Source organism: Electrona antarctica (assembly GCF_951216825.1).
Source record: "Electrona antarctica genome assembly, chromosome: 12".
NCBI classification, from domain to species: domain Eukaryota; kingdom Metazoa; phylum Chordata; class Actinopteri; order Myctophiformes; family Myctophidae; genus Electrona; species Electrona antarctica.
The window spans coordinates 46,841,230-46,855,350 of NC_136793.1; the positions used below are offsets into that span (position 1 = coordinate 46,841,230).

General features: G+C 45.2%; 1 protein-coding gene across 1 annotated transcript in view; it reads left to right on the forward strand.

The window, feature by feature from the left end:
- arb2a (ARB2 cotranscriptional regulator A) overlaps positions 1-6,686 on the forward strand; it is a gene marked incomplete at its 3' end in the record, with an annotated part of 273,502 nt that extends 266,816 nt beyond the window's left edge. Inside the window, exon 10 of the mRNA XM_079517005.1 lies at positions 6,496-6,686. Coding sequence (XP_079373131.1) covers positions 6,496-6,686 — 191 coding nt within the window. The remainder of the gene's footprint in view (positions 1-6,495) is intronic.
- Between the last annotated feature and the right edge of the window lie 7,435 nt (positions 6,687-14,121).

The window sequence follows — 14,121 nt, forward strand, 5'->3', positions numbered from 1 at the left end:
ACATGCAGGTAGATAAAGAGTACAACTTATTTTGGTTTGACTTCCTTCAGACAATGCAGCAGCATAGATAATGACAACAGCATAGATAATGACAACAGCATAGATAATGACAACAGCATAGATAATGACAACAGCATATAGATAATGACAACAGCATAGATAATGACAACAGCATATAGATAATGACAACAGCATAGATAATGACAACAGCATAGATAATGACAACAGCATAGATAATGACAACAGCATAGATAATGACAACAGCATAGATAATGACAACAGCATAGATAATGACAACAGCATAGATAATGACAACAGCATAGATAATGACAACAGCATATAGATAATGACAACAGCATAGATAATGACAACAGCATAGATAATGACAACAGCATAGATAATGACAACAGCATATAGATAATGACAACAGCATAGATAATGACAACAGCATATAGATAATGACAACAGCATAGATAATGACAACAGCATAGATAATGACAACAGCATATAGATAATGACAACAGCATAGATAATGACAACAGCATATAGATAATGACAACAGCATAGATAATGACAACAGCATAGATAATGACAACAGCATAGATAATGACAACAGCATAGATAATGACAACAGCATAGATAATGACAACAGCATAGATAATGACAACAGCATATAGATAATGACGACAGCAGATCAAGAGAGTGCAAAAAGAGAAAACAAAGAATGAAAGAGTATAGCATCATGTGTACATGTGCATATGTTTTCCCTGTAGTAGCAAAGTTATGAGAGTTGCATTGTTACGTTCATAGTGTACTTTATTGCCGTCCGATAATACTAAATTAACCCTGGTTCACATTTCACAGTATTTATTGCACTTTATTTTCAAAGTCACGTCAGCAGAAAAAGTGATAAACCACGTAGGGGCGCAACTACTAGATATAATCAATTGTACAAAAATAAATATTGGTTGTAATTTAAAAAGAATATCAAGCAGCAGCTCTATAAGCTCACAACGAGCTTGTATAGATTTCGGGAAGACCTTGATAATTCGATTAATCGAATGATCAATTCCATTGGAAGTAATCAATGGAAAATCTCTACGGAAAACATAGTTTCACCCCTAATTATTTTTTCATACTTTATTTTCAAAGTCAAGTCAACAGAACAAATGATTAAAAATACAACACATCATGGCTGGACTCATTAAACGGCACTGTGAATGGTACGTGCCTGTCACAGTCGCTCTTTAACACCTTAGAAGCCTGGAACTATTTAATCCATTTCATCCAGGGTGCCCATCATTTGTAGCGCACGGACCACTTTTACCGGCGCACCGGAAGCTGGTGTGCATGTCTGTGTAGCAGCTAACAATAGCCACACCACTCTAGAGTCGATCGACAACAATGGGAGGTAATAATAAATCTATCGCGACTAGCGACTGGACCGCTGAGCGCCGTCTAACACAGGATATTTTTTCAGAATTAGACGGGATGATTTAGATCGGGAGTTATGATCGTTTTAAGATTTTCGTTTTCGTCAGCTAAACAGGCAGGGGAGATTTTCGATGACGTGTCACTTTTTGACACGTCATCGGATCGGGCAACAAGCGCTCCAAGGCTCTAGAGCGATGCGAACGGTTTTGTTTTCATTAATCTCCGTCCTGTTTATCAATCTCCGGCTTGGGCACTTGACCGTGACCTTGAACTTGGACGGAGAACTCCGGCTTGGACATCCAAGGTGTTAACAACACGTGTAATCAATGGCTCGTTAAAACTATTCTGCTTACCGGTGGAGAAAAGTTTTTCTCCGCTGTGGAAATGGAGGACGGTCCACTCAGAGACGCCTGGTTATGGGCCCCACTTTAAGCCATTAAGACCACCAGGCAGGCCCATTCTACAAATGCCTTCTAGATCAGCTAGTTCTCAAAGGTTTTTCTTAATTCACAACTATTCAATATTTTTTCAAACACTTTCAACAATTTTTCAAAAATACTCTTGTAGACCCTTTGTATAAATTGACTTGAATTCACTTGATGTCAATTCTCTGATGAATCCTCACTGAAAGGCGTTCCTTTTTGGTGTGCTGCCAATAAAGACATGGAAATGTGAGTACTTTGTCCGCTATTTATTACATTTTTGGATGTGCTACCTTTTTGGAAAAAATGTAATTCCCATTTTTTATATTTTTCAAAAAATGTTCATGTATATCATGCTGTTTGAATAGCCAACGCTAAACCTCTCTAAATGACACGGAAGCTCTCCCGGTTTCGATGGGTTAAGGCAGCACACGGTGACACCCAATCGATTTCCACATCTTTTAAAGGTATTATTTTGATTTGTAGCTTCCGTTCGCTCCCTCTCTCTATCTCTCTCTTTCTGTCTGTTGGTCTCTCCTTTCATTTTCTCCCTCTCTCTCTCTCTCTCTCTCTCTCTCTCTCTCTCTCTCTCTCTCTCGTCTCTCGTCCCTCAGTACTTAGCGAGACCCCGGGGTTTCGTCTCCTCTAAATCAGTGGTCACTACTGCAGTCTGACAACATCCATTAGGCCCCACACACTTTGCCAATTAACGGAGACAAGGCTGTTAAAGGCCTTTTTAAACACGCGCGTGCTGTGCGCGTACGTACGTGTGCAGTAGAGTTTGTTTCTCCACGTGTCAGTGCATTTGGCGGGGAGTGTGTGCGTGCGTGTTGTGTGTGTGTGGGGGGGGGGGGGGGGGGGGCTGCCGCAGATAGAGGGGCGGAGCTTTAATATGACAGAGGATAGGTGGGTGGAGGAGGGGGAGGAGGGAGTCATCGGAGGGGCACAGGCTCATCTGCATATTGGCACAGAGACGACCTCTCGACGACCCTCCGAGAACCGCGGCCCGCGTTCCGCGAGGGGGGGGGGGGGGGGGGGGGGGGAGAGGGGGGAGAGAGAGAGGAGAGAGAGAGAGAGAGAGAGAGAGAGAGAGAGAGAGAGAGAGAGAGAGAGAGAGAGAGAGAGAGAGAGAGAGAGAGAGAGAGAGAGAGAGAGAGAGAGAGAGAGAGAGAGAGAGAGAGAGGCTGGAGGCGTGTTCCACATGCAGGAAGTTCATGGCCAGTTCGGGGGTGAACGGGAGAGCGTGGAGGCATCGATCGGCTCTGCAGAGAAAAAAGGGGAGGGGAAACATTTTAATAAAACGGACGGAAAAGATCCTCAAAAAAAAACACTCTAGTGAGGAGGATTATAGGACGATGGAGGAGGAGGAGGAGGAGATGGAAGGTGATCTCTGTGTCTGACTGTATAAAACACTCTAGTGAGGAGGATTATAGGACGATGGAGGAGGAGGAGGAGGAGATGGAAGGTGATCTCTGTGTCTGACTGTATAAAACACTCTAGTGAGGAGGATTATAGGACGATGGAGGAGGAGGAGGAGGAGATGGAAGGTGATCTCTGTGTCTGACTGTATGAATGATGGATAAGAGGTGCAGTGCAGTCGTTACACAGGTATACACACTTACACAGTGTCTGGGAGCTTATATTGACTGCCTGGCAATTGCCAGGCCAGTGAATTTGACCCAAGGCAGCCTATGGCTGGCAGAGTGTGGCCTCCGATGTGATCATAGACACGCGCGCGCACACACACAACCGCACGTACGCATGCCTTGTACGCGCGCGCACACACACATAAGCAGGCTAACAAAACATGTCACCCAACCCCACCCCCGAACACACCTCAGTCCAATACCAGCTTCAGGCCCTGCACATCACATCACATCCCCGTACATAAACATTACACCACACACACACACACACACACACACACACACACACACACACACCACACACACACACACACATCTCCATTAATGCGTCCAGGCAGGGGGGGTCAATCTAATAAACATGGGGTCAGTGCAGTGGTCATCAGAGAAGTGTCTACGGTGAGAGAGCCTTTAAGGTTGCTCCTTAATTACAGTCCAACACCCCCCCCCCCCCCCTCCCCCTCCCCCCACACTGTCTCATATGTACATAGACGTCGCCGTCGTCGGGCAGAAACCTCTATTCTGGACACTAGACAAATCTGCCATTGGTCACTTGTGATTGGATGTCACTCCCTCCGAAGTCGTGAGGGACCATTCAGGAACCATATGCAAATATGGGACAGGGTTTTTTTTTAAATAATATCTTTGCAACCACTATAGCAACGATATACTGTATCGATATATTCCATATTATAAAACGGGTCGTTTCGAGGAAGCAATCCGAATGGTTGAAACAGCTTTCTAGGCGTGCTTAAACGACAGTATAGGAATGCCTAATCAAAACAAGGAAATCACCTGCTCTGTTCTCCCAGAGCGCAGCAGACTGGGTTGCTATAGGCTAGCTAGTTTCTTTGTGGTCGTAGTTGCTACACCTGTCATTCAACAATTAAGATTTTTTTTTAGCGATTATCTTAGTTTTAAGCAATATTACACTCGAGGGTGTTCTTTATCGTCATGAATGCACTTCTGCGCTGCATTTGGGAATACCCTCTCGTGTATAATATTGCTTAATTCACTTATCAGAAGAGTGTGAAACTTGACACATCCTCTCCCTGCGTCTCTCTCCGCCCTCTGAGGAGCGACGGGAGCATCAGTATCATCAGGGGTGAAAAGTAACCAATACATTTACTTAAGCACTGTATACTTAAGTACCTCTTTGAAGTAGTCGTACTTTATTTGAGTATTTCCAATCCTTTTACTTCCACTCCACTACATCTCGGATACAAATATTGTAGTTTTTATTTATTTGAAAACTTTAGTTATCCCTACTGTATATACATTTCGGCCATTTTAAAATAGCTGATCTACAAGCTCACAATGTGTCGCGATGCGACACATGCTATTTTCAAAAGATTTTTATACATTTGAAAACTTGAAATGGGACATTCTGCACAAGGAGTACTTTTACTTTTGGCACTCTACGTACATTTTGATGCCAATACATTTGTACTTTTACTCAAGTATATTTTTAATTCCAGAGTTTTACTTGCAACGGAGTACACTGACTGCAGTACTGATACTCTTTCCACGACTGCATGTCATCATGGTTTTCTGAAGTCCAGTTACAGTAGGATGTTGTTGCTAAGCAGCCAACGAGCCCCTAGCTATAGTAGGAACAGGAGAAACAATCTACTCTGTGTCTGATACTCATACTCAGAGATGTGTTGAAACGCTTGGCCTGCCCAGAGCTCAGTGTTGTGCGAGAGAAACAACCGGCCAGGTCTACAAAAAACAAGCCCAAAACAAGCGACATGGGGGCCTTGTAAGGCACCAAAGATTATCAGATGGGGTGTCCTTTATTCTTTATTGACATGAAAATGTTTGAGAAACAACTGGTTTAAACAACATCAGGAAGCAAGCCCAAATAAGCAACACCCCCCCCCCCCCCCCCCCCCCAACACTGCCAGAGCGTCGAGATGAGAACAACAGCAACTCCAGCCAAAGCGATGCCTTGATCATCATCATCATCATCATCATCATCATCATCATGGCTGCCTCTCTGCCCTACTGAGGTGTTGTGCGGTGGAGCTATAGCACTAGCAGTCCTTTATTTGTTTTTCTTCATTATTTGTTTTCACGAGCAAACCCAGCCAGCCAGCCAGCCAGCCAGTCAGTCAGTCAGTCAGTCAGTCAGTCAGCCAGCCAGCCAGCCAGCCAGCCAGCCAGCCAGCCAGCGATACGCTGACCTCAGAGGCTGAGAGAGAGGAACCTGAGGCGTCTGGTACCAGATTTCAACCTCCAGCGTGACCCCAAACTTGGGAACCGGCTAACCCGACGGAGGCCGCAGAGAAACCCGGCACCCAACCCCCCCCACATCACCACCACCAACCCCCCACACCCCTCCCGGACCACCTGATACGCATCCCTAAGCTATACCTCTCCTCTGCTTCTCCTGGCCTCCTCTGAATCCACCCTTTGCAGAGTGAATGAACTCCCGCTCCACTGGTTTCGCTTAGTAGCATCCATTGTGCGGGGGCTCCGGTTCAGCTGGAAGGCCCGAGATGGGTGGGTGGGTTGTGGGGGGGACGGGGACGTGAGGACGGGGCGGGTGGGCGGTGTTGATTATCACGTATCCACTCAGATCACATATTAAGAAAAGTCCCTGCGGAGCCGGCCGGGTCGCGGAGGCTGTCACAGCTCTCCTGCATCGCGAGGCTCTAAGCTCGTGGGGAGGGAGGGAGATGGAGGGGTGTATGACACAATGCGCTGTGGGAGTGGCCGCGACTCCAAGAAGGCTAAATATCCACCTCTGCATGTCCAAATTTGGTGTGCGCCTCTTGGTTTGTTTTTTTCCCCCGCTAGACTGTATATGTGACTTGACGTGGTCTACTTTCTCAGTGCATGCGTGAATAATTTGCCCTCCCCTGTGTACCCCGTGTGGTGAGCTGACATTTTCTGAACTCTCGGCACACTGTCTCTCTCTGTCTCCCGTGTGTCTGTGTGTGTGCGTGTGTGTGTGTGTCTGTGTGTGTGCGTGTGTGCGTGTGCGTGTGCAGGCACAGAAAAGCACGAGTTGACCTCCTGGCGGAGCTTTGACTCCATCTTCAGGTTCTTCGGCGAGGCCCTGCGGGAGGTGGAGGAGGAGGAGATGAGGGAGGTGGAGGAGGAGGAGGAGGAGAAGGCGGAGGTCTCCAGTGCGGTCACCACACGCAGCGGCTCGCTCAAAAACAAACACCAGGACTTATAGACGGCGGACCGCAGCGGAACTGACCCCACGAGTCAGAAGTGACCCCCCCGAGTCAGGCACAACTGACAGAGGATAACTCTATGGTCGGAGAGACGGGGACTTCCTGATCTCTCCTCTCCTCCTCCTCCTCCTCCTCCTTTGCTTTCTTTCCCCCCTCTTCCCTTTCCCTTCTCTCTCTCCCTCTCTCTCTCTCTCTCTCTCTCTCTCTCTTCATCTTTACCCTCCATCTGTCTATCCATCCTTCCTTCCTTCTTTGCTCTCTCCTCCCTCCAGAGTGTAATCTCTCTCTCTCCACCACACACACACACACACTCACACTCACACACACACACACACACACGTGTATGCTTGCGTGTGTGAGTGTTGTGTTAGGAGACAGAGCATGGTGGGGTCGCCATATATTCATCACAATAGCGTTTTGCGTTACTTCTAGATGAGTGCAACTGTCAAAGCAATACGGGAAGACTGCGAGGAGCGCTAGCGCTTCCCGCGGGCCATGGCCTGCCTGTTGGGCAGCCTGCCTCTGCCTGGCTGCTTGCCTGGTTGCCTGGTTGCCTGGCTGGCTGGCTGGCTGGCTGCTCGGCTGGCTGCGGGTACGAGCCCTGGCAGCCAGAGATTAAAGGCTGACAGGCTTTGTGCACGGCGCGCCACGGTGCACCTCTAATTGTCCTGACATGGACCTGAACCGAGGCTATAGTGCCCCCCTGCTCCTCACCACCACCACCCCGCCCGCCATAAGCACCACCAGTCCGTGTTGCTCCGTCACCCCTATACCCCCCCCACCACCACACCCCTTTCCCAGCCAACCTCCCACCACCCCATCTATCCTCAAACCAACCTATACCACCTATAACACCGGTCCAAATGCATTGGTCCTAAAGCCCGCTGGTCATCATCCAAAGTAGTAGTACCCAACCATATACAAAACCATGTCCTCTCTCAAACCCTGACAGTGTGTCTGGCAGGCCACATCAAGGGAATATCATTATACTGACTAGAAAGCCCCAAACTAATAACCAAAATCGTAAGTCAAATGAATACCATGCTTCCCAAACGCAAACAGTCTGTCGGGACCCTTTTGTGAGTCACGCAGACCAATTTGGGTCACGACTCGAGTAAAAAAAACATTTTCTTTTCCTACATTTAAAATATATATATACATTTTAAACAAACAAACACATTTAATTAATAATGATTAATAGTGACTTGTAGATCTGCTTTTTTCCACTATTTTTTTACGTCTAATCTCTTTTGGGTCTCGACTTGTCTTGCCATGACATCTCCAGACCCGTTCAATGCACTGATGGTCCGTAGGAACCAGACCCGTTCAATGCACTGATGGTCCGTAGGAACCAGACCCGTTCAATGCACTGATGGTCCGTAGGAACCAGACCCGTTCAATGCACTGATGGTCCGTGGCGACCAGACCCGCTCAATGCACTGATGGTCCGTGGCCACCAGACCCGTTCAATGCACTGATGGTCCGCGGCGTCCAGGCCCGCTCAATGCACTGATGGTCCGTAGGAACCAGACCCGTTCAATGCACTGATGGTCCGTGGCGTCCAGGCCCGCTCAATGCACTGATGGTCCGTGGCGTCCAGACCCGTTCAATGCACTGATGGTCCGTGGCCACCAGACCCGCTCAATGCACTGATGGTCCGTGGCGTCCAGGCCCGCTCAGTGCACTGATGGTCCGCGGCGTCCAGACCCGTTCAATGCACTGATGGTCCGTGGCCACCAGACCCGTTCAATGCACTGATGGTCCGTGGCCACCAGACCCGTTCAATGCACTGATGGTCCGTGGCCACCAGACCCGTTCAATGCACTGATGGTCCGTGGCCACCAGACCCGTTCAATGCACTGATGGTCCGCGGCGTCCAGACCCGTTCAATGCACTGATGGTCCGTGGCGTCCAGACCCGTTCAATGCACTGATGGTCCGCGGCGTCCAGACCCGTTCAATGCACTGATGGTCCGTGGCCACCAGACCCGTTCAATGCACTGATGGTCCGTGGCCACCAGACCCGTTCAATGCACTGATGGTCCGCGGCGTCCAGACCCGTTCAATGCACTGATGGTCCGTAGGAACCAGACCCGCTCAATGCACTGATGGTCCGCGGCGGGCCCTGCTTGCTTCTCTGGTCCATCACAATATCACAATCTGTGGTGGCTGCATGTGCTCCTATTTTTGTTGTTCTTCACTTCTTCTTCTTAACCACTTTCAACCCGATGTCCCTATTTCTGGGCACGCCATGATGGATTATTACATATTGATATTATTACATGCTAAAGTAGCCAATCTATACCAGCTCACGGCGTGATATTTTAGCTATTTTTTTGGAACATAGGGCTTAAGTGGTTAATGAGAGTGAAGAAAATTAAATCAGGTTAACCCATTCTGGGCGTGAACCCCTTTTGGTGTTTTAACTAAGCATGATGTTATACTTTAGCTATTGAAAAATAGCAGATCTACAAGCTCATAGCGCGCAAGCTTGTAGGTCTGCTATTTTTTTTTAATCGTAAAAATGCGGCACAAATCTTTGAATATATATTCTTTCAGAGCGAACGTTTTTTTTTTTTTTTTCGACGTCAGGCCTAAATCAGGTTATCCTTGTTTTCCCCCTCTCTTCTCCTCTCTAAATGCAGAGCCCTTGGCTTCAGCTCTGTGTGTGTGTAATGTGGCCGACGTGTATAATTCACTCGTTGGAATTCTGGGTTTCCTCAGCTCTCTGCACGACAAGAGAGACACGCTGACGTGTTCCTGTCGGGTGTCCCGGTTTTTTCTTCGGCTTGACAACTTGTTTTTTTTTTTTTTTTTTTCGTTTTGTTTTTCAGCTTTCTTATCTCAACTTTTAGTTGAATTCTAATGCAATCACACTTTCAGTCTCTCTCTCTCTCTGTCTCGCTCTGTCTTTCATCCTACTGCTTGTTCTCTCTCACATACACGCACGCACGCACGCACGCACGCACGCACGCACGCACGCACGCACGCACGCACACACACACACACACACACACACACAGTCACATGCACACAAACCATATTGGATTTTGTACATTAAGCCAAACATAAATCCCAGAGCGATACGTGTTTACTTTAGGGTTTCTCTCTGTTTAATCTTTAAACGCATGGAGGGAATCCTATATCCTTTTATTCTTTCTTTTTAATCATTTATATAAAAAAAATATTATATATATATATATATATATATATATATATATATATATATATATATATATATATTATATTTTTTTTTCCTGTTTTTTCCCCTTCAATTTCATATCCTTGAAATTGATGCCTCCTGTTGATCGGACGTGATGGAACAAATATAACAAACCGCGTGTGTGTGCTGAATGTGACGAATTGGTGGGACGACAAAGCAGATTTAGAAATCGCTTAATGTCAAAGTATCAAAATGAGTTTTTCCTTTTTTATTTTTTACATTTTTTTTTGGGGGGGGGGGGGGGGGGGGGTGTATTGTTTTTCTTATAAGCATGTTATATCTCATTTTGACGCGGACCAGAAGTCACTTCGCCGCTCTCATAAAAGCTTCAATATATTTCCTTATACGGCATGTCAGGAAATCCCAAGATTTCAATATTATCCCTAAAGCCATGGATGATATTTCCTCAGATGCTGGAGACATGTACCCCACACACACACACACACAAACACTGCTCAGCTTGCACCTAATCTGCCTCCGTGACACAAAACAAGATATAAAAAGGAAAACTGCCTCCACAACGTTATAAGCCCGCTCAAGGCTTAAGGCATCACTTTTCTAATGTGTGGTGACATTACTCCCCAAACCACATGTCATCACAGGGTCCGTTGTGTATATACGCTCTCTCTCACACAGTCACATGCAGCTATACAAACTCAACTGTGAGAGTTGTAGTTGTGCTTGCTATATATTAGAAAACCTCATCTCAAACGTTCAAACTTTGGATCCATTATGCTACTTTTATTTACATTTTATTTTTCGGACTGTTTGACACCTACATAATATTACAACCCCCCCCCACCCACCCTTCAGCCACTCATCTTTATTTCACTTTTGTGGCGTTATGAATAAGCCCACCCACCCCCCGCTGAGCCTGGTTTAGGGCGCTTTCTAGTGGATTATCTGCAGGACATAATGAGACGGCTGTGCTTGACGGTTTGCAGGCCTGTCCTGTCTTTTCTTCTTTTCTTTTTTAATTTGATTCACATCTCTCTGGATTTTCTTTTTCTTTCTTTCTTTCTTTCTTTCTTTCTTTCTTTCTTTCTATTTTATAACAGAAGTTGGGTTTTATCATTTGATTTGATGGGAGTTTTCTTTTTCCGTTTTCTGAATTATATCTGCTCTGTTGTTTTCATATCTCCCTCTGATATATGCCTTTTACACGTACCGGCGAATTATAGAAGACATGTTCATTTTTCACACCGTAATTTGTATATTGTTGCCTTAGGATTAACAGGACACTGTTTCGCTGGTGTGGTTTTTTTTTTAATAATAACTAACAACAAACAGAGAAAAACAGCAAAGCCATATGTTGATGGGAATTAAGATGTAGCATGCAAGAGCAGCCTTAAACCAAATCTAAAATACTGTATTATGTTTACTTTACTTTACTTTAAAACATCTACAAAGTGGCTCGCTTTTGCAATTGCTTCTGAAGACATTTGTTGGAATGATTCATACGTTGTATTGATTTGTTCATATATAAGATATTATTGTTTTAACATGGGCTATACACTTTATATATGTTTAATAACATAATAATAAACAATTGCAACTTTGTTTGTAGACCACCGTCTTAAAACTTAAAACAAAAGTTGAAATCTCTAAGCTTTTAGAGGTTTCTATTCTTTGATCATTCTATTCAGAATTTCACATGGCTGATTTTGTTTTTTGTAATAATGCCAACTGTTGAAGCTGAATAAAGAAGTATTTTCATCTTGTGTTGTCAAAGATATTTGCATTCTTTATTGTAAATCCAGTTATTGTGCACTTTGTTTCACGCTGTCATGTTTATGTATTTAATTTCCCCCACAAATCATCAATCTCCCGGGTATTTAGAACAACTTGTTTCAAAATATTGATTGGTGTAGTACTATATACTGTTGGAATTTGTTGAAATATATATAACCACAACCAAAAAGGCGTTGGAAAAATACACGGACGGGGGATGTTGGGAGAGAGAGAGAGAGAGAGAGAGAGAGAGAGAGAGAGAGAGAGAGAGAGAGAGAGAGAGAGAGAGAGAGAGAGAGAGAGAGACAATGAAAGTTGTTCCAAAGTGTAAAGTCGAGTTCAAGGGGAAACCGAAAGTTGATCTCCAATGAAAACTGATCCCAGGCGTCACGTAACGCTGTCATGTATAAACTGTAACCCAGAAAAAGAAAGACGACCTTTTTACACATTTCATACTCCTAAAAACCAATCCGTCGGCGTTGTCGGGCTTTTCCCTGTTTTACTAAAACAGCCTCGACCTTGAAGGTCTCAGTTCAAAGAGAGAGAAAAATACCCACAGAAACTCATTGACAGCCGGTAGAGTTTAGCAAGCATGCGTTGGGTTTTTTCGTGTACTGGAATTCCCGTATCTTCCTGTATGTAGTGTAAATACTTTAAAAAGTAGGCTATTATATGGCCCTATATAGCCTATTCCAAAATCCACTTTGAGAAATCGTGGGCCTTCTTTCCTGTACTGAAAAGCCCTATCTTCTTCCTGCTTTAAAAGCTGTAGCCTATTCCTAAAGCATGCAACCTTGAGAAAATCGGAATATGAATGTTAATTTCAAAGCAACGGAGTGACAATTAAAGGGACAATTAATACACTATAAGGGGTGATTAAAAAACAACTCGCATTTCGGGCTCGGCGATTAATTTAGTCCTATATATAAGTGAAGTCCGTCCATGATCCATCCATCCATCGCGGTGAGGTTTCACTCATTTGTTTTCCCCGGCGGTGCATGGGGAAACAGAGCGGGTCATTAAACGCCCCCTCAATAAATCCTTAGAAATGTTTCCATTTAACCCCCTAAATAACAAGTGGAACCAGCCGAGTTCACTCACACACCGTGTCACGACTGTGAGCAGGCATTTAATCACACACGCACGCAGAGGCAGAGCTGGGCTCAAGTTTGTCACCTGTGTGTGTCATATTCGTATAGTCAGACACTGTGGTGTCAGTCAAATCCTCCGTGTTTAATTGAATAGCCCAGGCCTACTTAATGTTTTATGTTCAATTTGACCGGTATAGGCTACGAGACTGTACGAGTAACACAAGTAGAACACAGAAAAGCCAGACTCATACCAAACTTATCGGGCTATAAGGAAAATATATACTTATTACAATATAATATTATTTGTATTTATTTATTCTGTTTTTTTCTCTAGGCTGTTGGCTGTGCGCCTTTTATAGCCTATACGGTTCACGTCGGTCTAATTTGCAGGTGTCTAAACCGCCTGTCTAAATAGAAAATAAGTGTTCCATATTCATGACCGTCATTGCCTCACACGTTGATGTCTCCACTAGGCCTATACTTCAAAAAGACAGAGATGGCATGAGGGGGGAAACACGGTGATGCGTGTGTCAATGCGGGGGTAGTATAGGCTATTAGGCTACCCATGCTCTAAGTTGATATTTCAATTTTCTTTCTTTCTTGCTTTCTTTCTTGCTTTCTTTCTTTCTAGGAGTTGTTGTCACGCTTGCTTGCATTCGCTTATACTCTCTGATATGAACTCCCTGCAAAGCAGCCAGCATTAGGCAGAGTTGGAATCCCCCCCCCCCTCTCCCTCTCCCCCCCCCCCTCTCCCTCTCCCTCTCTCTCTCTCTCTCTCTCTGCCCTCTCTCTCTCTTCCTCGACACTCCAGCGGATCACTGTCAGATCACTATTTGCATAATTATATGCTCAGCTCTGAAGAGAAAACTAACCCCCCAAATTTTACGGGTCAGTTAACCGCAACAATCAATGTTTTATCGCCTATACTAAGGAGAAAAATATCTTAACAATCACGACGGAGGAACTCTCTTCTCTCTCTCCCGAGTCTCCCCTCTCTCACTGCCTCTCTCTCTCTCTCTCTCTCTCTCTCACTGCCTCTCTCTCTCTCTCTCTCTCTCTCTCTCTCTCTCTCTCTCTCTCTCTCTCTCTCTCTCTCTCTCTCTCTCTCTCACTGCCTCTCTCTCTCTCACTGCCTCTCTCTCTCTCTCTCTCTCTCTCTCTCTCTCTCTCTCTCCCCCTCTCCCTCTAAGTAGGTGAGCAAATACTTTTTCATCTATTGAGTGAGCTGGGGGCCAAATGTGTAGCTTAAGCTTGAGGTGCATTCATGGCTCTGTATCCCCGTTTCTTTCCATTCTGCCCATCCCTTTCTCTATATAGTATATACTGGCTCTATATATACTGTGTTGTTGTGTTACTCTCTCAATGTATATGATATAAGACCCGTACAGCA